The following is a 23,043-nucleotide window of genomic DNA, read 5'->3' on the forward strand; positions in this document are numbered from 1 at the left end:
GCCACCTGGCACCTTCTGCTTTTCTGTCTTGTTTCCCTGAGTCACTACCTAAGAGTCCGGCTCTCCTGTCAGGGTCGCCATGCAGGGGAGAAGATGCCAGCCAGCCCTCTACCCGACGTATCAGACATGGGAGTGAAGCCCATCAGCAGCACTGTCAGACATCGGTAGCGGCCTGAGAGACCCCAAGTGACAGCAGGAGACCATTCAGCTCTCTACCCGGATTGCGGATTGTGAGCAAATGAATGGATATTGTTCTAAGACATCATTTTGGAATTACCTGTCCTTCAGCTGTGAGACTCAGAGATAATGGAAACGGTATGAGTATATGTAGATAGGTGGTTAGGTAAGCATTATTTGTTTCCTGCTTGGTTTTGGGAAAGTTCCAGAAAGGGGAGACAACTTATAGAAAGGTACAATTTTTTCATTCTGTTTTTGTTTTTTAAAGGATAGCTCTCACGTTTGGAGGAAAACTAACATATTTGGGTACAATGCAATAGGGAAAGGAAGGTACTGGGTAGAAACTGTGGTGAACTGTATGTGAATTTTTAAAAGGAGACATCTTTTTAAAGAAATGTAAGGATTCACATTTAATCAAATTATTTGTGATTCTTGAATAGAACTATTGAAGCTAGTCAGAGACTAATGCTTGTTTAGCACATGACTAATTGTTAGAGACCCAGGTGTGAGGTAATGGAAACAGCAAGCAACTGAGCGTCGGAAGACCGTATTCTGGGTCCAGGCTGGGACTCACCGGTGAGACACTAAGCCGCATCCCCGTCTCTCAGTCTCTCAAATGTCGCCTTCTCTGATAGATTACCTCACACAGCAGCCCAGCCCCGCCCTATCCCCTGCTGGCCTCCCTCTTCTTCACAGCACTTTTCACTGTTCATTCTCCCCTGTCCCCTTCCCACCCACCCCCCAACTCCTCTGAGGGCAGACATTTTTTTGCTTGCATGGTTGCCTTTGTTTTTAACTGCCGCACTCCCGGCACATAATAGGCATTCAGTAAACATATGCTTACATAAAAGAAACTCCTTATTGTGTAAAATGGAGATGGCATATATGTCAATAGTGTTATTGTGAACACGAATGGAGATGGCGTGTATAAAAGCATTTTATAAATATAAGTCCAAATCCAAAAGCAAGTGTTACTACTGGGTTATACTTTTACATGGAATCGTAAGTAACACGTTCATGACAGCAATCCCTTGTTCTGAAGTGGAGTGCATGCTTCCTCCTTCAGCACCTGCTCTGGGATGGGGGGTGACCTCGGCTTCAAGGGGAACTCCTGGCCCTGTGTTTCCCAGGAGAATCTGAGAGGCAAGGCCTGATGCCGCAGGCCAGGTTCATCCATGCCCAGCATCTGGGCAAATATCTAATTCTGCTCATCTGGAGAGAGAGAAGAGGATGGCAGGAAGAAGAGACAGTACAAGAGACAGAGAGACAGAGACACACAGAGAGATGCAGAGATAGCCAGAGCATGTGAGAGAGGAACAGAATGAGGTGGGAAGAGAGGCTCATAGTTATTCTAGCTTCCTCAAACATAGAGAGAGTAGTAAAAGGTTTTAAAGGTAGAGTTAGATAAAAGGAAATCAATGAAGCAAAGAAGAGAGGACTGGAAACTAGAAAATCTGTTGAAATAATGAGCCATAGAACTTCCAACTGGCAAGTCTTAAACACTTCCAGGTGATCACTTCCAGCTGTAACTTCACAGCTGCCCCCAGACAGGAGTGAATGCTGGGCCAACCTGATGGCGGAGGAGACTGGGGCTTTAAGAGGGTAAGTGCCTTGCCTGAGATCACACAGATAATAAGCGTCGGGCTAGATCTAGGTATTTTGGCCCTGAATTCCTATGCCATCCAAAGAGAGATTTTAAAAACCAGCAAGTGCTAAGCAACAGGAAACAAAAGAAAACACTACATACCACTGTTGGTGGGATTGTAAGATGGTGTAATCACTATGGAAACAAGTATGGAAGTTCCTCAAAGAGTTAAAAATTGAACTAGCCTATGATCCAGCAACTCCACTTCTGGGTATGTATCTAAAAGAATTGCAGGCAGAGTCCTGAGGACATATTTGCACACCTATGTTCACGCGGTAATATTCACAGCAGCTAAGAGGTGGGAGCACCCCAGAGGTCCATGGCTGGGTGAATGGATACACAAAATGTGGTGTGCAGACACTGGTGACCTTTCATTCAACTTTGGAAAGGAAGCACATTCTGTCACTTGCTACAACATAGATGAAGTCTAAGGATATTATGCTGAATGAAATAAGCCAGTCGCAAAAAGATAGACAGAATACCGCTTATATAAGGTACCAAGAGTACTTAAATTTATACAGAGAAAAAGAATGGTGGTTGCCAGGGCCTGGGAGGGTGGGGAAGGAGAATAGAGAATTCTTGTTTATGGGCATAGAGTTTCAGATCTGCAAGATGACAAAGTTCTCAGGATCCATTTCACAAAAATGTGAATATACTTAACAGACTGGACTGTATACTTCAAAATGATTAAAATGGTAAATCTTCTGTTATGTGTTTTTTCACCATTAAAAGAAAATCCCCCTCTCTCTCTGCCTGCCTACTTGTGATCTCTCTCTGTCAAATAAATAAATAAAACCTTAAAACAACAATAACAACAACACTAAAACCCCCCAAAACCCAAAGCCTCAGCTATTTGATATGTAGGAAAAAGAAAAAGAGATTTTGATTGTAAGAATACTAAGGCAGGAGTTAGAAACGATAGTAAATCTATTGATTATTCAAGTCACACTGTTAACTTAAAATGGTTTTCCTACCCCAGAGGAAGTGTCCCGACGACATCCACGTTGTACGACTCTTTCAGGTTAAACCCAGCTGAAATGCCAGTCCCCATCACCACCTAGAACAGACACAAATCTGAATGTGCCTTCGTAGATGAAAAGTCAACTGCCACCACCATTTTCCATTCTCACTTTCAACTTACAGTTTTAAAGAACAGAATTCTAGTTAGCCTCTAGCATTTCTAACTGCTCCTGATGGCCCTTCCCCCACAAAATTAGAATGGACTCTACAGCTGCCTTGTGGCCTGGCGTTCTTCCCTCTTAATTTTGTTCTGTTCCCTGCTGAGGTGTTTGGCTGGCTGACTGCACCAGGAAGAGCCATAAAACCTTCCAGAAGTTGTGTTTGCCTTTCTGACTAAGATGGCAGGAACAAGGAATGCTGGAGAGTGTATTGTGAGGGGATGTACCAATAGCGTGTCAATCCTTCCGCGGACCCTGTGTCCCCACCCGCTGTGGTTCAAGGCCTCGGCCAGCCCCACAGCAGTCTCCTGCCTCAGCTACACTCAGGGTCACAGATTGCCGCTGTGCATGAGCCTTCCTGGACGGTCAGATTTAGTTGGTGTGTAAAGTATAGCCCTTACTGACGTGCAACAGAACAATAACAGAAGGAGAAGCAAGTTCCTTCATCTTGAAGAACTACTGCTATTGAACTTTGACTTTCTGAGTGGGTCATCCAGGGGAGGAGGGCTGGCTGGGGCAGCGAACCAGTCCGTACAGTAGTGACAGCTGCAGGAAACCAGTGATAAGGTAACGTTATTAATAAACCATTGTGGTCATTTAGGAACATAATAGAATATACAGTAGTTCATGGCATGTGCATTATTTTTATAGTAGTTCCTAAGTTGTGAGATGTTTGTATGTATTAAGTTGTAAATATTACAACTTAATGCATTAACTACTTAATACTGTTAGGTATTTCTTTTGGCTTTGAAGAGCCAGGAATCAACCAAGAAAGTCTGGGAACTTGTCTCTTGATCTTTTAAAATGGAAATCGCCTCATTTTTTAAGGTTATTAATGTTGTGGGTGCTCGTTACGAAACAATTAGACAATAAAAATTTTGAGGAAGAAAAATCTCCCATAATCTCATCAATGATATAATTCATATTACAATTTTTATGGATGGCCTTCACCTAGATTTTGAAAATCATCTCTGTCCACACTTTCCTTTTAGCATATTTGTGAAGGTTTCCCTTGACACATTCTAACCTTCTCTTGGCAGAACGGGGAGAAAACAGGTAGTACTCCCTGTTCCTCCCCTGTACAAATCCCTCACCAAGACAGCCAGGCATTTGTGGCCAAAGTTGACTTGACTTACCGCGAAGAACTCTAAAGGAATGGGTGCCGGCAATTTCTCTTTAAATCTCTCATTAAACTCCTTGCCACCCAACAGCAAACCAAAAACCATCAGCCCGACGCCTAGAGAACACACGTTGAGGTTTTTAACATTCTGCAACACAGCAACTGTACTCTGTAACACAGTGAACACTGGAGGTTACATCAAGCAACAGCCCCTGGACAGAGAGACACACTAACATGCTAATCCACACTGGCCATCCCATCACCTTGTATTTCTAGTGAAAAGTTCTCAGACTGAAATCTCTCTCTCCCACTGATTAGGAGGCATTTTTACCCAGTCATACAACTTTATAGTTTTAATTCTTTTTTCTTTTTCTTTTTTAGAGAGAGGGCACGAATGAGCGAGTAGGGGAGGGGGAGAGGGAGACAGAGAATCCCAAGCAGATTCTGCACTGGGCTTGATCTCGTGACACTGAGATTGTGACCTGACCTGAAATCAAGAAAGAGTCAGACACTTAACTGACGGAGCTACCCAGGTGCCCCTGTAGCTGTAACTGTTATCCAACAATCTTATATTACGATGTTCTGAGATTCGGTAATGGCTCAATGTAGTTTTATCATATTCAGAAAAGTACCCCTTAGGCTGAGTCCTGAGCATGAGAAACAATTAGGGGTTGATATCAGCAAAATAATGCAAAGGTAAATATACAGAAAAGTTTTTGGGGGGCAAAAGAGGGAGAAAGAAGTCATGGTTAGCAGATGAAAAAGCAAACTGCTCCACTTCAAAGGAAAGAGCATGCTGAAGTCTGGGTGAAGCCCAGGAGAGTTAGAAAAGAAAGTCTCCAGGGCGCCTGGGTGGCTCAGTCGGTCAAGTGTCTGCCTTCAGCTCAGGTCATGATCTCAGGGTCCTGGGAGTGAGTCCCACATCAGGCTCCCTGCTCAGCGGGGAGTCTCTTCTCCCTCTGCCCCTCCCCCCTGCTCGTATTCTCACGCACTGGTGTGTGCTCTCTCCCTATCACAAAAGCAAATAAAATCTTAAAAAAAAAAAAAAAAAAGAAAGTCTCCTACTTTTATCCTAGGGTTGCAGCCTCAGCACTCCAAATGTGGTCAGTACTCATGTGGCCCCTGGGACAGTGGGCTACACACCTTGCTTGTCGATGCCTAGAACACACTCAGGGGCTTATCTGTTCTATTTCCTTTGTGACAAGTCACTGAGAGAAATCTCCGTGTAGGAAGCAGGTCATCGACTACTATGGAAAATGAAGAATTTAGTTATTTAGGGCATGTTCCTACAGTTTGATCCCATTCTCAGCCATCAAGGACTCAATGTAAATTTCACTTCCTTATAGTGACCTTCTCAGCTCCCTAATCGAAAGGTCTCCCTATTCACCTTTCACAGCCGCCTGTACCTTTCCTCCATAGCACATAACACGGTTTGCAATTAATTACTTATTTGCGCAATTAACGGTTTACTATCGGCCTTCCCAGGGGACCTGGGGTCCACGAGGGCAAGAGCCGTATCTGCTCATTCACTGTGCCCAGCATGGTGAATGGCACACAAACACCTGCAAAGGACATCAGTCCTTCTGCCCAACACTAGCTTTAGCAGCATCTCAGAACTTTTGATATGAAGCATTTGACTGTCATTTGATTTTAATTATTTCATAACTTCTTCTTTATCCGTGGAATATTTAGAAGTAGGTTTTTTGTTTTCCACATGTATGGGGGTTTTAAAGGTATATTTAGTTATCGGTTGTTAATTCTACCACACTGTGTGAGAAAATAAGGAAGTTTTAGAATCTGTGATCAGTTTTAACACGATCATTCTTATCATTGTTCCCTATGTGCCTGCAAATAATTTATATTTTCTCTGATTCAGATGCAAGGGTCGACATAGACTTTATTAGATTCAATGGGTAATCGTGTTGGTTAAATCTTTTATAGATTTACTTTTTTTCAGCCTGCTTGAGTAAGCAGTTTTAGAGACAGATGTATTCTCCTCTGATGCCTTTAAATTATGTTAGTTCCCAAAGAGAACATAATTTGGTCTAAAGAAAAAGCAGTCTCTTCAGCTAATTAGGGTGAAGGTGAGGTCACCAACTAAAGGCCTGATACAAAACTCCTTGTGAGATATCGCCTATTATTAAAACAGGACTTTAAGGTTCAATTCCTCTCAGGGAATTGAAAAGTCACAGAAAAGGGTTCTCAGAAAAGTCTTAGAATAATGAGATCTTTTCCATTTTATTTCAATTCTTGGAAAAGTGAGCCTTGAAGGTGACAGAGGTACAGGAGAGAAGAGGGGAAAATAAGAAGGCAAAACGAGTACCAGGAAGTCGGGAAGCAGCTTACTTACATACACCACTGAAAAGATTCCACTGTACCGCTTTGTTTTCACTCCAAACAGGTACTTCAACATGGAGGTGAAGACGTGCACAGCTGCCGCGGTGGTAAAGCCCCGGACCAGGGGCTCGGTGAGATATATGGCCACAAATCCGAACCTACAGACACCTAGGCAAAACTATTTTTTTTTAAATGACACAGAAACAAAGAAGTCACATGATAGAGCAGGAGGTAAAAAGCCAACAGAAAACACACGAAAGTTCTTTCCGGACCACTTTCTAACACTACAGTCTTGCCTCTGTGGCAGTTAAGGAGGTCACGGGTGAAACATGGGTTAGAGAAAACAGTGGAAGTTTGGGGGCCGCCTGGAGCCTCATGGAGCACAGGGCACACTTGTACTTTCCCTGCTCCTCAGAACTGGGGGCACACTGAGTCAATGCCACCTCCCCTTCCTTCCAAGCAGGTAAGAGAGGGCTTCTTCCCATTACTGATCAATCCTGCTTTAAACTTTTCTTGCTTTTGGAATCTCTAAAGGGCCCACCTGAGGCTTGCTAGCTCCTAATAAATACACACTTCAAGAAGGCATGCAGCAGGACTGGTGTTCCTGGGTGCACTGAACCCTGAGCTCTGGACCTCTGCTGGCTGGACCCTGCTCACCATGTAGACCAGCCACAAAGGCTCAATAGATATTTATGAAATGGACAAATGAGAGCCCATTTCTCCAGCTGTGAATATTACCTGGATGATTCCTGAAAGTAAGGTCACAGACATGGCGACTTTCACCCTCAAGGCGTCTCTTGCTTCTGTACCGTTGGTTGCATTTACTCCTCCTGGGATAACTATATCATCTGGTACTAATCGGACAGCCACGCCGCCAATCATCAGGCTAATCACAGCAAATGGACCTGACATAATGAAGCATTAGTTGAGGCGATCATTTCCAGCATATCTCCCGTGGTTGTTGCTGGTTCTCAAGGAGACACAGGTGAAGTTGATAAAATTGCCCTGCTCTCTGTCAGCCTTCTGCCCCTGGGTTATGTGTGAGCTGTGTATGTACAGATTGTATTCTCTAAAAATGGCCACGATGATACCTTCCATCCCATGGACTCTTCTAGAACCTGGACATCCACCCATTAAGAGGTAATCTGATTGCTCTCTCCTTGAATCTGGGTGGGCTTGTGACATGCTAGTTACCCAAAGAATGCAGCAAAAGTGATACTGCGTGATTTCTGAGACTACGTGACAGAAGGTGAGGGGCTCCCATCTGACAGATGTAACACTTGTGTGTGCTGGGGCCAAGTGTGAGCAAGCTCAGTTAGGACCCAGTGGAGAGAAGGATGGAGGGGGAGGAGGGGAGAGAGAGAGAGTAGCTGCTCCAGCTCCCCCTCTGACTCTCAACTACCTGACAAAGCCTGAGCGAGAATGGCGCAAATTGAGCGCTTCCCAAATCCTGACCCACAGGAACTGTGCAAGGTAATCAAGCAAATATCTGAGGCTGCAACGTTTGGGGGGTATGTGTTACCCAGCACCAGACATTGGAAACCGTGTCCGTGTGTGTTGGTGGCAGCCTTGTGCGGCACCAAGGCTGTAATGAAGTCCATGTAAGTCTCACCCTAAATACACCGGGAAAAACTCATGTATATTCAGAGTCTCAAACAGGATGAAAATGCGACACATGCATAGTAACTAGGAACATGCAGTAACACTAATAAAAGAAAAGAAAAACCAGATACAAGCAAACAATGTTATGAACTAAAGTACTTCTTTCCCAGATTTTGACAATTGCTCTTTTTATACAAGAAAAATGGTCTTTCTTTCCCCCTGTTATGCCAAGATTTTAAGAAAGCTATTCATTCTGGAAATCTGGGGGGAGTCTATTTTTATACAGCCCCTAGTGGGTGTCCAGTAACAAAAGTTTCAAGGAAGCAGATGTTCTGGTAACAGACATGCGATCTCTTTGGCACACTGCAAAGCTTGAAATCCAAACCAAATGGCACTAAAATGTCAGCTCTAAGTTTTTACCTATGGATACGTGTCTGGAGGTTCCAAAAAAACAATACATGATAACAGGGTAAAATGAAGAGTACAGGCCAAACACGGGAGGCACAGCAGCCAGCATTGCAAAGGCTAACCCTGTGGGATGGAAACCGCAGAAATGGAGAGATCGTTAGAAAGCGGAGGGTTCTATGTGCTCATCTTATGATGCTTTAGTGAGAGCCAAGTTAAATTAAACAGATGGGTCTTAACCTGCCCACACTTGCATTCCCAGTCCTACACTCAGGCTGAGACCATTCTCCCTATCATCTCCTCTTTGTCAAAGGGTGGACTTTTTTCTTTTTTTGTTTTACTCTTTCCCAACCTAAGTAAGGGCAGAAAGTCCTACTCGGTTGGTATAGCTACAATCTTTGTTGAAGGCAAAATGCCGACTGTGTCTCTAGTGGGGTGTTTTTGTGGGTTTTTTGGGGATCCCTATTCAATAAGGAACTCCCAGTTTCCAGTTCCTATACCTCTTCCAGGTTCCCTCCATGGACATACGCTCCTTTCCTCCATAGGCAGTCCTCTTGGGCAGGTACCTTCAAATGAGCCGAGCCTCGTTACCTTCCAGAGCACTCATTTACCTGATGGGAAAGCTTGGCACCTTTACCCCAAGAAACTAAATACCCACTGGAGGGTATGGGCGGGCAGTTTACACCCTTTTATTTGTGAATTTTTTTTCTTGCAAGAATTAGGCAGCAACAATTCCCCAAAACTCCAGAGGACACGTGTCTAGCCCTCTGAATGGTTCTCTTGGAGTCACTTCTACCTGACTTTAAGTGGAGGGGAAATGTATAGTGCTTTCACCTCTCTCTAGAAAATTCTCACTCTAAATTTACTGTCATCTCCCTGGTCCCCAAATACATCTGGTTGAAGTGATGCACTAAACACATGGTTTGGTGTCATTCACTCATAGTTTTGCATTAGATGGTCTGGCATCCTCTTCAGAATGTGGAGACAATAAACACCCTTGTTCTTGGCTCAGGGGGCTCAGCCCAGTATCTGGGACAACTAGAAAATTCACTTAATGCATTGTCATGTTGTGAAGAAAAAAAATTTAGCCACAGAACAGTGGGGAAGCATCCCTAGTCTGTATATAATAATATGGTCATTTTCATGGTTTTCTTTTACATTTCTATTTTTAAATTTTTATTTAAAAGGAATCAATGCATGCCCATAGTTTAAAAAGCCAAACAGTACTTTTAAAAAAGCTCCAAAGAAAATTGAGCTCTCTCCTGCCTTACCCCAAGGTTCTGCTCCCCAAAGGCGCTTACTTCCAACTTGTTCAGCTGTTTTTCTACCATTTATCTCACAGTTCTCAATCGAGAGAATTTTTCCCCCTAACCCCGCCCCTGGGACATCTGGCAATGTGAGGAGACATTTTTTATTATCATGACTGTCTGAGGATGGGGGTTGTCCCGGCAGGGTGCAGGGCTGAGAAACCCTGCTCTAAATAATGTGTTGGCATTATTATTCTGTTTATCAGTTTCAGATGTTAAATAGCTACTGAGTTCCTATTTTCTCAGTTTCCACTTAGTTATATCATAATTATGTGACTTTTTCCCCCTTTTTAAGAGGTTTTGAGATCTTCTCTTTATCCCTGGCATTCTGACATTTTATTATGATGTGCCTCTTTTTTATTTCTTCTGCTGGGTACTTTGTCGTTTCTTGCAGTCTGAAAACTCATGTATTTCAATTCTGAAAATATTCTTTGATAGTCTCTTCCCTTCAGTTTAACTCCTTCTTTCTGGAACTGCAAGGAGATGCACAATGGAACAGCAGGACTGATCGATCCTCTGGTGTTCCTGTCTCACCTTTCTTATTGCTCACGTACTCACTTATTTCTTCCATTTCCAGATTTCCTCTATCTTCCAACCCTATGATGGAGTGTTTTGTTCCAGCTATCATATTTTTAATTTCTATGAGCTCTTTCTTGTTCTCTGAAGGCTCCTTTTAAAATTGCACCTGCGTGGCTCAGTCGGCTCCTCTGCATCTGCCCCTTCTCCTGCTCACACGCTCTCTCCAAATAAAGTCTTTAAAATCACATCCTGTTCTTATCTCATGGATTCAATATGTTTTCGTAACCTGCTGAGAATATTACAAAGCAAATAGATTTTATTTTGCCCTTTCCATTATTTATATGCCCAACGAGGTCCTTCTTTCTGTTTGTTTTTTTTCTTCCTTGAAGTTTCGTGTGCATCAGCCCCTTTATTTACTGATGAGCTCTACTATATGGCAACTGGGGGACCAGCCAACATCTTGGTTGGGGAACCCCCAGTTGTCACTTTGGCGTTTTTTCTTTGGGGGTGGGTTGTCATTTGCCTTGGGCTGTAAGTTCTTGCAGGCTCTTTAGAGATGTGCAGGGCATGGAAGAGCCATTGTTAGTTGGTGCACAGGTCAACATGCAGACTTCATTCTCCCTGACATCTTTCACTGTTTTCACTGCCATCCACTGAATGGTGTCAGTGGGGACTTGGGTGTCCATGTACTTGCTACTTATTATACAGAGTTTCAACCAATCCTCTCGCTTATAGCCATCTGACTGACTCTCACCTTTGACAATCCTTGGAACTGCCAATTTTCCAACGTTCCCACAAGGCAGACACTCAAATACCAGCTTCCCCCACTCTGATAATTCAGTTGTCACTCGTCCATCACTTGCCTTTTTTTTTTCCCTACTCCACAGTGTCTGCTCTCCCATTTTCTTTGTCCTTGCTAGTTTACACCATTTTCTTCTCTTTTACCATCATTTTATAGGGATTTTAAATGAATTAGAGAGAGAATTCAACTAAATTCATGAATCTATTAATTCAATGCTTAAAAAAGTCGTTTTACCAATAATTTACCAACCACAAGAAATCAACTTACTATCTTTTGGATCTCTGTCTTTGGTACATTTTGTTTTTCCTATTTATCTATCTTCATTGACTAGTGATGGGCAGAAAAATGCCTTTTCCATATGAATTTGAGTGTGGGGTGACTTACACCTGTTAGTGCTCAACCTACTGGATCATTCCTTCCTCCTTTCTGTAATACCACAGGCTTCTGGTTCTCCTTCCCCCTTTCCAGATGCTTCTTTTTCGGTCTCTTCTGCTGGTTCCTCCTTCTTTATTTGGTCTTTAATGTTGGGCAAAGCTTGATCTTGGTTCTCTTTCTTTCACTCCACATTCTTTTCCTGGGTGGCCTTCCATGCCTTAAATGTTCCCTGTATATCAAAGATCCCCACACTGACATCTCCAGCCCACAGCTCTCTTTAGCCCATCATATTTTAAATATAAACATGCAATCTCCATTTGTCTATTTCACAAGAATTTCAAATTTAACATGCTCAAACATACCCTTCAAAGCCATTCCTCCTGTAGTCTTTATTATGTCTGCAACTGACACCTCCAACCCTTGGAGGTGAGAATCAGAAATCCGAGAGTCATTCTTGACCATCCTCCCTCCTCGGTGTCCCCACATCCAACTCATCAGCCCAGAAACCTTAAAGCAGGTCTCGACATGCCTTTCTTCCCCATTCCCCCCTCAATCAATCCAACAGCCAATATGGCTGATTTCACCATAAAATATAGTGTGCATCTTTTTAACTCTTTCCCTTTCTACCACCACTACCCTAGTTCAAGATGGAAGATGGCTAACAGGTCAAACATAAATCTGCGGAATGGCATTTTAACCCAGTTAGGCACGACCCTGCGGATTTCACTGAAGTATTAGTTTACACAGGTTCACTGCAGTCACTCCCTGCCGCTCTTTCTGTCCCACTTAACTCACTGACGGTTTCAATTGTTTCCCATTTCAGAGGCTGAGCCTCTGGGTGTCCCTGTCTCTGTCCCACCTCTTCTGTGCCCTTGGGGTGTTGGTGCCCAAATGGATGGGAAAAAACATCCTAAACCTGGTATACGGCTTTTGTTTAAAAGATCTGGTAAATCAGTCACTTGGAAAATTAAAAATGCAGTTAACTGATCATGAGGGAAAGTGACTTTTTTTAAACAAATTGATCATTTTGTAATTAATTTTTGAGAAACTGGAGAAGGGAACAGATTCTTGCCCAACTGATCTAGAGGCTGTTCAGGCCATTATCACCTTTTCCCTATACAGAGTCCTGTTACCTCTAATTGGTCTCCCTGCTTGCATTCTGGTAGCCCTCCCACCAAGCATGTCAATCCCCACCCCACCTCCCAACAGCAGTCCTGGAGACCTCTTAGAAAGAAAGAAACCCCGAGTGAAAGCATGGTGATAGCTTTCAGTGCACCCAGAGTGGAATCCAAAAAGTGGCCAACAAGGCTCTGTAGACCTAGCACTGGCCACTTTGCTGGCCACTGGCCCCTAACCTGCCTGGCAAGTTGCTTCTCTGTGAATTTTTCAAACTAAGTCTTCAAATACTGACCTCTTTTCCTGCTAAGTGTCTTAAGACATGCTATGCCCTCTGCCTCAGTTGTGCTTCCTCTCATTCCTTACCTGCCCCCGCTCATCCTTCAGGGCTCAGCTCGAATCTCTCTTAGAAGTTTCTGTGACTTACCTACTTAAGTTAGGTTCCCCTATTATTATCTTCTGGTACTCTGTGTTTGACATTGTTTGTAGTTAAATGTAGTTAAATACAGTTAAATGTGCTTTTACATGCCTTTCTGCTTGATTGGATAGTAGTTCCATAAGGATATGGAGGTCTGGACAGATGCTTGATAAACATGTATGAACAGATGAATAAATGAATGAGCATTTTCTTAAATTCTTATATCGCACATAAAATCACACATATGTAGAGGAATTCAACATATCCTTGTCCATTGTAATTAGAGTATGGACTTAAAAGTCAAGAACCTTAACAATGACAACTCCAACAACACATTCATTAAATGACTGATTAACTTAGCAAGAAGTTAGGCCATGCCCAGCTGGTTCCTAGAAATTTAGTGATATGCAAACTAATATCATTATGGTCTACTACTACTATCTCTGGGCTTTTTAAGGATCAAATGTTTCTGAAGCATTCCTTTAGACCGGTAAAGGTTACTAGTATGATATAAAAACTATGAATTTGCAACCATGGTGAAAGAAAACAGGAAAAAAGGTCAACAACTGCTTGAAGAGATGGTGCCAAGGGAAACAACACAAAGAAATAAGTAGACCTACTAACCTTGAGGAAGCTGAAGGACCCCTGTGCTTATGCCTGAGACCAAGTCACCCAACACATACTCTTTGAATTTGTATGCTGGTAACCATTTTGTTATGGGCAGGAACATATAAATGATATTTCGTATCTTCTTAGGAGTACATCTGGGAGGACAAACAAAACAAAACAAAACAAAACCCCCAGAGATCAAATGAGGAACACTTCTATAGAATTCACACCAAGGCATTTTCCCTTCCCTGTATCCTGGAGAAATAAGGGAAAAATTCACATTCTGTGCTAAGAATGATCTCTCCACTCTGCAGAGATGAGAAACAAGAAGATCTGCTTGTAACCTTTTTTTTTTTTTTAAATGGCAACATCTGAACTGGCTCCATAATGATGCTCTACAATTTACCATGAAAGAGAAGAAAAATTTAGCTTCAAAATAATTGAGATATCCTGGAGGCTATTATTTTAGCAGATGAAATCCTAATGTACTTTCTATGTTGGTGTAGAAACAAAGTGGGGGAATTACTTACTCACTTAGTAAGTTTGTGAATGTGGAACCAATGAGCAGCAGGCCCATTTAGTCTTCCCTGTCCTTATAAAATGAAGGAAATTTATATGAGTACTTGAGCTTTATGGATATGTATTCAATGCTTTAGGGTCTTTGATTAGGTAAACTTAAAACACCATTTGCTGGGGCACCTGGGTAGCTCAGTTGGTTAAGCTACTGCCTTCAGCTCAGGTCATGATCCCGGAATCCCGGGATCACATCCGGCCTCAGACTCCCAGCTCCATAGGGAGTCTGCTACTCCCTTTGACCTTCAACCCTCTCACATTCTCTCTCTCCCTCTCTCTCTCTCAAATAAAAATAAATAAAATCTTAAAAAACAAAACAAAACAAAACAAGAGACCATTTGTCACTGGTGTCCAGTAGTGGATTCTGTGTCTGGTTGTCTTGATTAGGTGGAACATCATGCTAATAAAACCGAGGCCTTGCATTTAATCCCCATGTAGTTCAATTAATTTTGATATGTAGACTATGTTCTGGGCACTGGCCAGTCCTTTTGCCAGTCTATGCCAGTCATCAGAGATGTCACTGAATAAGAGATGGACAGATGGGTTCCATCACCACCAGGATAGCCCCAAGTTCTCCAGATGACAAGGAAGCAATTTGTTCCATTCAAAAGACAATGCATTCTTGAAGTAGGCATGGTACTTTGTATCATGTCTTTACAAAAGTATCTGATCATCAGTGGAAGAAAGATATTGGAAGCAGATCTGGGTCAACTGTGGCATAAGCCATGAATCTGAATGAAACAAATCAGATTAGATATGTCTCCTTGTTTAGAAAATTAAGATATTAATAATAGCTTCACTTGTGTACTGTTTGCCACATGCCTTGGACTTTGCATATATTAACAGATTTTAATGCTATGATGTAAGTACCATGGCTGTCCCCATTTTATAGAGCAGGAAACACAAGCACATGGTTGGCAGGTGGTTGGGACTAGGGTTAAAACTCAGTTTGACTCCAGTGAATACATTTTAAATCTCTCCTGATGATCACACCTAGAGCAGAGGGTTCCTATGAAGCTAGGTGAACACAGAGCAGGGACATGTGGTCCCAAGGGTCCAGAGGCAGCAGTCAAACCTAATCCTGGGAGCTCTCAAGAGACACATGTCAGGCATACACGTATTACCATTCCCAGGCCTGCAACATGGCTGTTTAAATGTCTCCAAAGCGAAGTGTCCTAGGACACTGAGTGTCCCTGACAGCATGCATTGGGACTTAAATTCAGGGTGGTGCCAAATGGGGTAGAAGTCAGGGTGGAAAAAAAGAGTGTTTGGAACATTCCTGAGAGACAAAAGGAAGAGGTGGATATTTCGAAGGTGGTGGAGTTCGGGAAAGCAGGGTGTTTAGATAAACTGTTAAATGGAGGCAAGTGTAATCAGAATTTAATAAATAGGGTGAAATATATTATGAAGCCGGGGTTCAATCAAGTACCCATCCCACGTTACCACATGGACAGTCTACAAATCCTAAGTGCTCACTATTTTTTTTCTCCACCACACCAGATTTTCTTGATACGTTTGACCTCGCTTCTGTCATAACTGAATGATGGAATAAAGAAGTTGGTTAAAACACAACATACGTGAATGCCTGTTTCAGCTTATCCCCAATGGAATCCGAAATCTTGTCCTTCTTGTGCAGTCTTTCCTGGAGGACCGGGTGACTAAAGATAGGCCTTTCCACATAGTACCTCTGGCTTGCTGCAAGGATTTCATTTTCTTCAGCATGATCCATAGTACTGTGAGATTATGCGTCAACAGCAGGAGACAAGCATTTCCTGAGTGTCACTAGAGGAGAGAATAAAGAGCCTACTTCAGACTCCAAAATCTGACAGATGACTGTTCCTAAGCATCTCTTCCTCGGGGAACTCTGAGTTTCTTGGAGGACTTCTTCATCTCTGGACGTCCCAGAGCACCTATCATACAGCTCAGTAGCTAGCCACCACTAATAAATCAAATGAAGTTAAAATCAATTGAAAACAAACAAACCAACAAACCACTTGTGACTTCTTTCCACCCAGGGCAATAAGTGGTAATGTGCGTGCTTTTAACAACAGCTCACATTAAATTCAGTGGCCAAATTCTGCAGGCAGCTGGCTTTCAGTCCATATGAGGGGAATAGTGACTCGGGCTGACACTGACCATTTACATGTCAAGGAATCAGGAAAAGGGGAAAAATCAGTCCTTAAACAGACCCCAAGTTTCCTGAAGGTATATTATCCTCCTCTCCAATGCTGTACTCACATTTGATTACTCCTTAAATTATTCCACGGTTCAGAACATCTCCAGGAGGAAAATTCCTGATGACCAGCGAAAGGTCAAAGGTTTAAAATGTCAGTGCAATATTATAATACACATGTATACATATGCTGCATAGTAAATGCTATGAATATAAGTAAATGATTAAGGAATAAAAACCCAGTACATTTGTGCACATGAAAATGTGTGCAAAGATATTCACTATGGCCTTATTACATTGAAAAATTGGGGGAAAACTCTCAAATGTCTACCTGTACACAATAAAAAATAAATTTTGATAGAGTGACATAATGCATGCTATAAAGTAGTTTTTTTATTTCAAGATGTTATTTATTTGACAGAGAGAGAGAGACAGTGAGAGAGGGACCACAAGCAGGGGAGAAGCAGATGAAGCAGGCTTCCCCCTGAGCAGGGAACCTGATGCAGGGCTCGATCCCAGGACCCTGAAATCATGACCTGAGCCGAAGGCAGATGCTTAACAACTGAGCCACACAGGCACCCCTATAAAGTAGTTTTAAAAAGCAACCTAAATCTGTTTGTGTCATCATCAGTAAATCTCAAAAACTTAATTTTCAATAAAAATGCAAGGCTCAGATGGATACTTCAAGGATGCAGTAATTTAAACAAACCTTAAAAATGTATAAAGCAATGTTGTATGTTCTTTATGGACACATATATGTAGTAAATGTATAAAACCATGAAAGATAATGAGAAACACTAGGATCAGAGTGGTGGTTCCTTCAGAAAGAAGGCGAATCAGACCAAGAGGAGACAGAGCTTTAACTTATCATATCTACAATGTTTTAGTTTGTAAAAACTGGTGCATATAGAGCAAAATTATTAGATCTGATTAAGCCTTGCAGTAAGTGAACGGGCATTGGTTACATGATTCTTTGTATTTGTCTGTGTATTTGAATTATAGACCTTATAATAAAAATTCAGTGCACGACAACTACAGCCAGTGTTCTCACCTGAAGGAAGGTAAGAGCAGAGGAGATGGCAGTTAGCTGGGCTAACAGGTGTCTGTGTAGGAACCATAGGGATGTGGGGGATTACTGACCTTGCTCGATGTAATCCCTGCGGGGTGAAAAGTTAGTTCCTCACCAAACTGAAATTACACTCACAATGAACTCAGGGTCGTGTGATCAACCACAAACACAACACATAAAAACAAGCGCTTATGTGCCAGGAAGTTAAAAATTCCAGAGTATAGAATATAAAGGAAGCCTAGCCATAAACCCAGGCAAGTACCGATAAGGAAGATATGAGCAGATTAGTCTGGAGAAAAAGGATTTTGCAGCAGCATCCAACATATAGAGATCATGTGTCTTATATTTTTTTATTTCTTTTAAAGATTTTATTTATTTATTTGACAGACAGAGATCACAAGCAGGAAGAGAGGCAGGCAGGGAAAGAGGGGGACGCAGGCTCCCTGCTGAGCAGAGAGTCCAATGCGGGGCTCGATCCCAGGACTCTGAGGCTATGACCTGAGCTGAAGGCAGAGGCTTAACCCACTGAGCCACCCAGGCACCCCGTTACATCTTCTGTTTTAGACTAGCAAGGCTGGTTGCCCATCTCTCAGCTAACTTTTTATGGCCACTCTAGAACTCATCATAATACCCAAGAACGTGATGTATGTGAGTGGAGTCTGACCATAGGGCAAGGCGACCTCTCTGCCTTCCACCTGCCCGAACTCTTCCAGAATATTACACAACAGTGTTATAGAACCATCCATATTTCAGGCAACATACCATGCATGCTGCTTTAAGCCATGGTGTCCACGCCTACAGTTCTATTCACTCTGTTAAGAAATGCTATTTTCCCCCTCTCTCTCCTTCCATTCTCCCTACGCCCTGATCCTTGTATCTTTCAATAGCCGGGTTTTGTCTCCTGCTTCTCTGAAGTGTTCCCTTACCACTAACCCCTATGGACTGGGTCTATACTTACTACCTAGGTAATTTCACATTTTCCCCTCCACTGATGGTAATTATTGGTCTCTTCTAGACTGTGATTCCTAAGGTCATACCACACCCTGAGCTCTAAGGACCTAGCTCAGTCCCTGTCTCTTAGCTGGCACTCAGTATTTGATGAGTGAAAGATATCTTTGGATTGGAGCTCATGACTGTTCTGTAGGTCATGCTTCCTCTCTGGTTTTTATACTACAGGAGAGTAAGCTTGCTTTAAAATGTATTGTTATTCATTTTCTCTGTATACCTCCTTGGTCTTCTAATGTCCTATTTCAGAAAGGTTGTATCTTCCTTCATAGAGTCACTTAAAGAGAAAAAGATAAGTAGATCTGAGGGAGGCCTAATAAGAGTCAGATTTTCTTTTTTTCCCTGTTGCAAAAACCCAGTTTTGCCATTGATATTATGTTCCCCAACATCAATTTGCCCAGATGTCAACGGGATGGATTGTGATGTTGTGTCATCTACAGTCGGTGGGGCCAAACCTGTCCACTTGGCACAGTGGCCTGGGGAGGGTTTAAAGCACTGATGTCAGGGTCTCACTTTGAACCTCCTGAAATAGCATTTCCAGGGGTGGGGCCTGGAAGTGTTCATTCGGTTCGTGTGGGTGTGGGCATGCGTTGCTGTATGCACATGGGACGGCCTTCTCTAAAGGGTTGGGGGCAACAGAAAAGGTGTTTACATTGAAACACAGCAGAAGAAACAAAATCTCTCTCTCTCTCTTTTTTTTTTTTAGATTTTATTTATTTGAGAGAGAAAGAAATTGCAGGATCAGGGGGAGGGGGTGGAGGGAGAGGGAGAAGCTGACTCCCAGCTGAGCGTGGCGCCCAATGCAGGGCTCCATCCCAGGACCCCGAGATCATGCCTTGAGCCAAAGTCAGAGGCTTAACCAACTTAGCCACCCAGGGGCCCCAGAAGTAAAATATTTCCAAAATATTAGACATTCTTATCCTTTTTCTCTAAAGTCCTTTGGCTATCCTCGACAGGATTCCTCATTTACACCCATTACTCTGAAGGTCATTTGCCAACCCTCGTTTCTCCTCCTCCTAGCACCTCAAAATTCTTCCCACTTTATGAAGCAGGGCAATTACATGTGTGCTTTAAAAGTTACCTAGGAGACACTGGCTCTTGTGTCCCAGCAGGCCCTGACCTTGGGGAGGACAAGGACAGCTCCTCTCTGTCCACAGAGGGAAGGCAGAGTATGTGGACACAAATGCACTTAGGCTGGAGGACGTGGTGCTGGAAAGATGAGTTGTTTCTCTTTTGTGGATTGTATTGAAAGTGAGAGGTAGGGGCGCCTGGGTGGCTCAGTCGGTTAAGCATTGGACTCTTGATTTCTACTCAGATCATGATCTCAGGGGCACTCCGCAGGGAGTCTGCTTGAAATTCTCTCTCCCTCTCCCTCTGCTCCTCCCCACTGTTCTCTCTCTCTCAAATGAAGAAATAAATGTTGGGGCACGGGGCGCCTGGGTGGCTCAGTGGTTTAAGCCTCTGCCTTCGGCTCGGGTCATGATCTCAGGGTCCTGGGATCGAGCCCCGCATCGGGCTCTCTGCTCAGTGAGGAGCCAGTTTCTCCCTCTCTCTCTGCCTGCCTCTCTGCCTACTTGTGACCTCTCTCTCTGTCAAATAAATAAATAAATATTTTTAAAAAATGTTGGGGCACGTGGGTGGCTCAGGGGGTTAAGCCTCTGCCTCTGGCTCAGGTCACGATCTCAGGGTCCTGAGATCGAGTCTCACATCAGGATCTCTGCTCAGCAGGGAGCCTGCTTCCCCCTCTATCTTTGTCTACTGCTCTGCCTACTTGTGATCTCTCTCTCTGTTAAATAAATAAATTCTTAAAAAAAAGAAATAAATCTTAATTTAAAAAAAAAATAAGAAAGAAAGTGAGAAGGAAAGAGAGACGGTTGGAGGTCTGAGGGAAAAGAAGTTAGACCAGAGACTGACAAGGGCTTGCAGGCACTACTGTGTCTACTTGATGTCTGTGACCCGACTTGTAAGTAGAAAAGAATACATAAATGCGTTTTCTTCCATAAATAAATAAATAAAGAAATATTTAAAAGTACCCCGGGAGACTCAGATGATCAGTTACATTGGTATTTGACATATTAAAAAATACTGGCTTTCAATTCTGCCTAAACTCAGAATCTCCTCAGGTGCTTTCAAAACCCAGAAATCCTTGGCTCCACCCCAGACCTCCAGGAGGGGAGCCCAGGCTTTTTCTTTAAAAAGCATCCTATGATGATTTTAACGAGTAGAGGACCACTGGTTTAAAACCTATGAGAGACAGAGAAACACACGTGAAAAAACCCACAAATAATTTGAAGTAATTTTGAAGATGAGTTTGAAATATAAGGACACACTTCCGCAGTAATACTACTTCTTTGATTCCACCATTCTCATTTAGGGAACTAGTTCTCAGCCCTGGCCACTCACTGGAATCACCCAGGCAGGACTGGTGTCTGGCTCTCCTGCCAGGGATTCCAGCTTAATTGGTGTGGGAGGCAAGCGGGGGGCTGTGAATGTAAAAAGCTCTCCAGGAGATGATAAGGCACAGGTGAAGGTCAAAACCACTGACTTAGGGAATGGCAGTAGAAACACCCACATCCCAATAAAAAAGAAAAAAAAAAGACTGGATAGGGTGTAAATAAAGTGTGGGCAATGCATTATATCACTGTCTTTGCTTATGTGCATCCTTGAAATAGCTAATAAAAAACTACGAAACAGGGGCGCCTGGGTGGCTCAGTGGGTTAAAGCCTCTGCCTTCGGCTCAGGTCACATCGGGCTCTCTGCTCCAGGGGGAGCCTGCTTCCTCCTGCCTCTCTGCCTGCTTCCTCCTGCCTCTCTGCCTGCTTCCTCCTGCCTCTCTGCCTAGTTGTGATTTCTCTGTCAAATAAATTAAAAAAATATATATAAAAAAACCCAAAAAAAACCAAAACTACGAAACAGGAAAATATCTAGCTTAGGTTTTTCAAGTAAAGTCTTATTTCTATTAAGTTCTGAAAACAAGAAGGAGTTGTGTGTAGTTGTTAAAATTTACATAAATAAAGTCTCAGTTGTTACAAACATTTCATTCTAGGTTTAAATTAGGAGCAAGTCTCAAAGGAACTTAGATTTCAAAACATTAGGTAGATTTAGGATATCATTAGGGTATGCACTCTCTCTAGCATTGCCAAATAAAATATAGGATGTCCATTAAATTTCAATGCAGACAAACACCAAATACTTTTTGAGCATATTGCATAGAGCATACTTATATTAAACTTTCATGCTTTATCTCAAATTTTACTGGGTATCTTATATTTCCCTTGCTAAGTGTGGCAACTGTAACTCTCTGTAGATTAAAAAGAGACAGAGGTACATGGGGATTCTCAAATATTTTTGAGGTGTTAGGACTCTGGCTATGGTCTATGCGTCCTTGAGATACCTGTTTGGCAGTTTTTTCTCACTGGGAAAAGAAAGGAGTTCTTGGGAGGGTAAGGACAAGAAAGGAGAAGAGGGTGTTATAAAGACAGGCTGTCGGCTATTCTGGGGAACTTTTAATGCTCATCAATGATGATTAAATAATTAAAACCACGAAGGCTATCAATAACTCCCTTATCAGGAGAAGAGTGGCAAAGACACCAAAGGACCAACACGAGCAGATCAAATGACCAGACTCTTATCTGACAGATAATGAGCTTCCAGTGTGCTGATTAAAATATAAATCACCAAGTTGTAAAACCACGCAGGCTCTCACTCCAGAAATGTCACTTCTAAGATGGTCAAAAGAGACAAGTCTTTTGACAGGTCCTCCAACAAAAACACTAGCCACAGAAAAGCAAAATGACCTGGAGGTTCAAATCCTGTTTTCCACAGCTACGGAAGGAAGAAGGGATTTAAAAACAGTTTTCATCATAGATTTCTAGGTCGGCAAGGAGGATGATGAGGATGATGCAATTTAACCCCCTCCCTCGTAGGCCAGAAAACAGACCCATCTACACTCACATAGGGGTAAGTGACGTCTCCAAAAAGATTCTCAAGACACACACCTTGTTGCCCATTTAAAAGACACAGATATTTATAAATAAAAACAATGACAAAACAGTGGCACCATTTTTAACTTCAAATTAAGGCAAGGATTAGTTGCTTGCCGATAATGAAGATTCACGCTAGTTCTGTGGGAGATGCTCCAACATGGAGGTCAGGGTCAGGGTCCAGCCCTAGATCTGCTTCTCAAGCATCTGAGCCAACTACACCAGCAGATTCCATACTCGGAAAGTGTGTCTGAATCATCGAGGGAGCTTGAAATGACAGATTTCCAGGTCATTTAGAGATGTTGATTTAGTAATTCCAGAACCTGCATTGTTTAAAGCCCATGCAGAGAGAGAAAGGAACAACCTGTTGGGAAATGAGACTGAGCGGAAACCCAGTGCTGAGGATTTCTGCTCAGTGATGGCTACTTAGGGCTCAAAAACGCTTGTTGAATGATTATACAAAAACAGTTTGCCTGAGTCTTAGTGTCCTCCTCATTCTTTTTTTTTTTTTTTTAAAGATTTTATTTATTTGACAGAGAGAGAGCACAAGTAGGCAGAGCTGCAGGCAGAGGGAGAGGGAGAAGCAGGTTCTCTGCTGAGCAGGGAGCCCGATGTGGGACCTGATCCCAG

General features: G+C 42.7%; 1 protein-coding gene across 1 annotated transcript in view; it reads right to left on the reverse strand.

The window, feature by feature from the left end:
- The window catches only part of SLC26A5 (solute carrier family 26 member 5), a 54,107-nt gene that overhangs the window by 13,032 nt on the left and 18,032 nt on the right, over positions 1 to 23,043 (reverse strand). The window contains exons 3-9 of the mRNA XM_046020762.1: positions 15,761 to 15,965; positions 13,626 to 13,765; positions 8,480 to 8,590; positions 7,196 to 7,362; positions 6,471 to 6,635; positions 4,137 to 4,289; positions 2,797 to 2,879 (exon numbers count right to left, since the gene is read on the reverse strand). Coding sequence (XP_045876718.1) covers positions 2,797 to 2,879; positions 4,137 to 4,289; positions 6,471 to 6,635; positions 7,196 to 7,362; positions 8,480 to 8,590; positions 13,626 to 13,765; positions 15,761 to 15,912 — 971 coding nt within the window. The 5' untranslated portion in view covers positions 15,913 to 15,965. The remainder of the gene's footprint in view (positions 1 to 2,796; positions 2,880 to 4,136; positions 4,290 to 6,470; positions 6,636 to 7,195; positions 7,363 to 8,479; positions 8,591 to 13,625; positions 13,766 to 15,760; positions 15,966 to 23,043) is intronic.

This window comes from Meles meles, chromosome 10, assembly GCF_922984935.1.
Source record: "Meles meles chromosome 10, mMelMel3.1 paternal haplotype, whole genome shotgun sequence".
Taxonomy (NCBI): Eukaryota; Metazoa; Chordata; class Mammalia; order Carnivora; family Mustelidae; genus Meles; species Meles meles.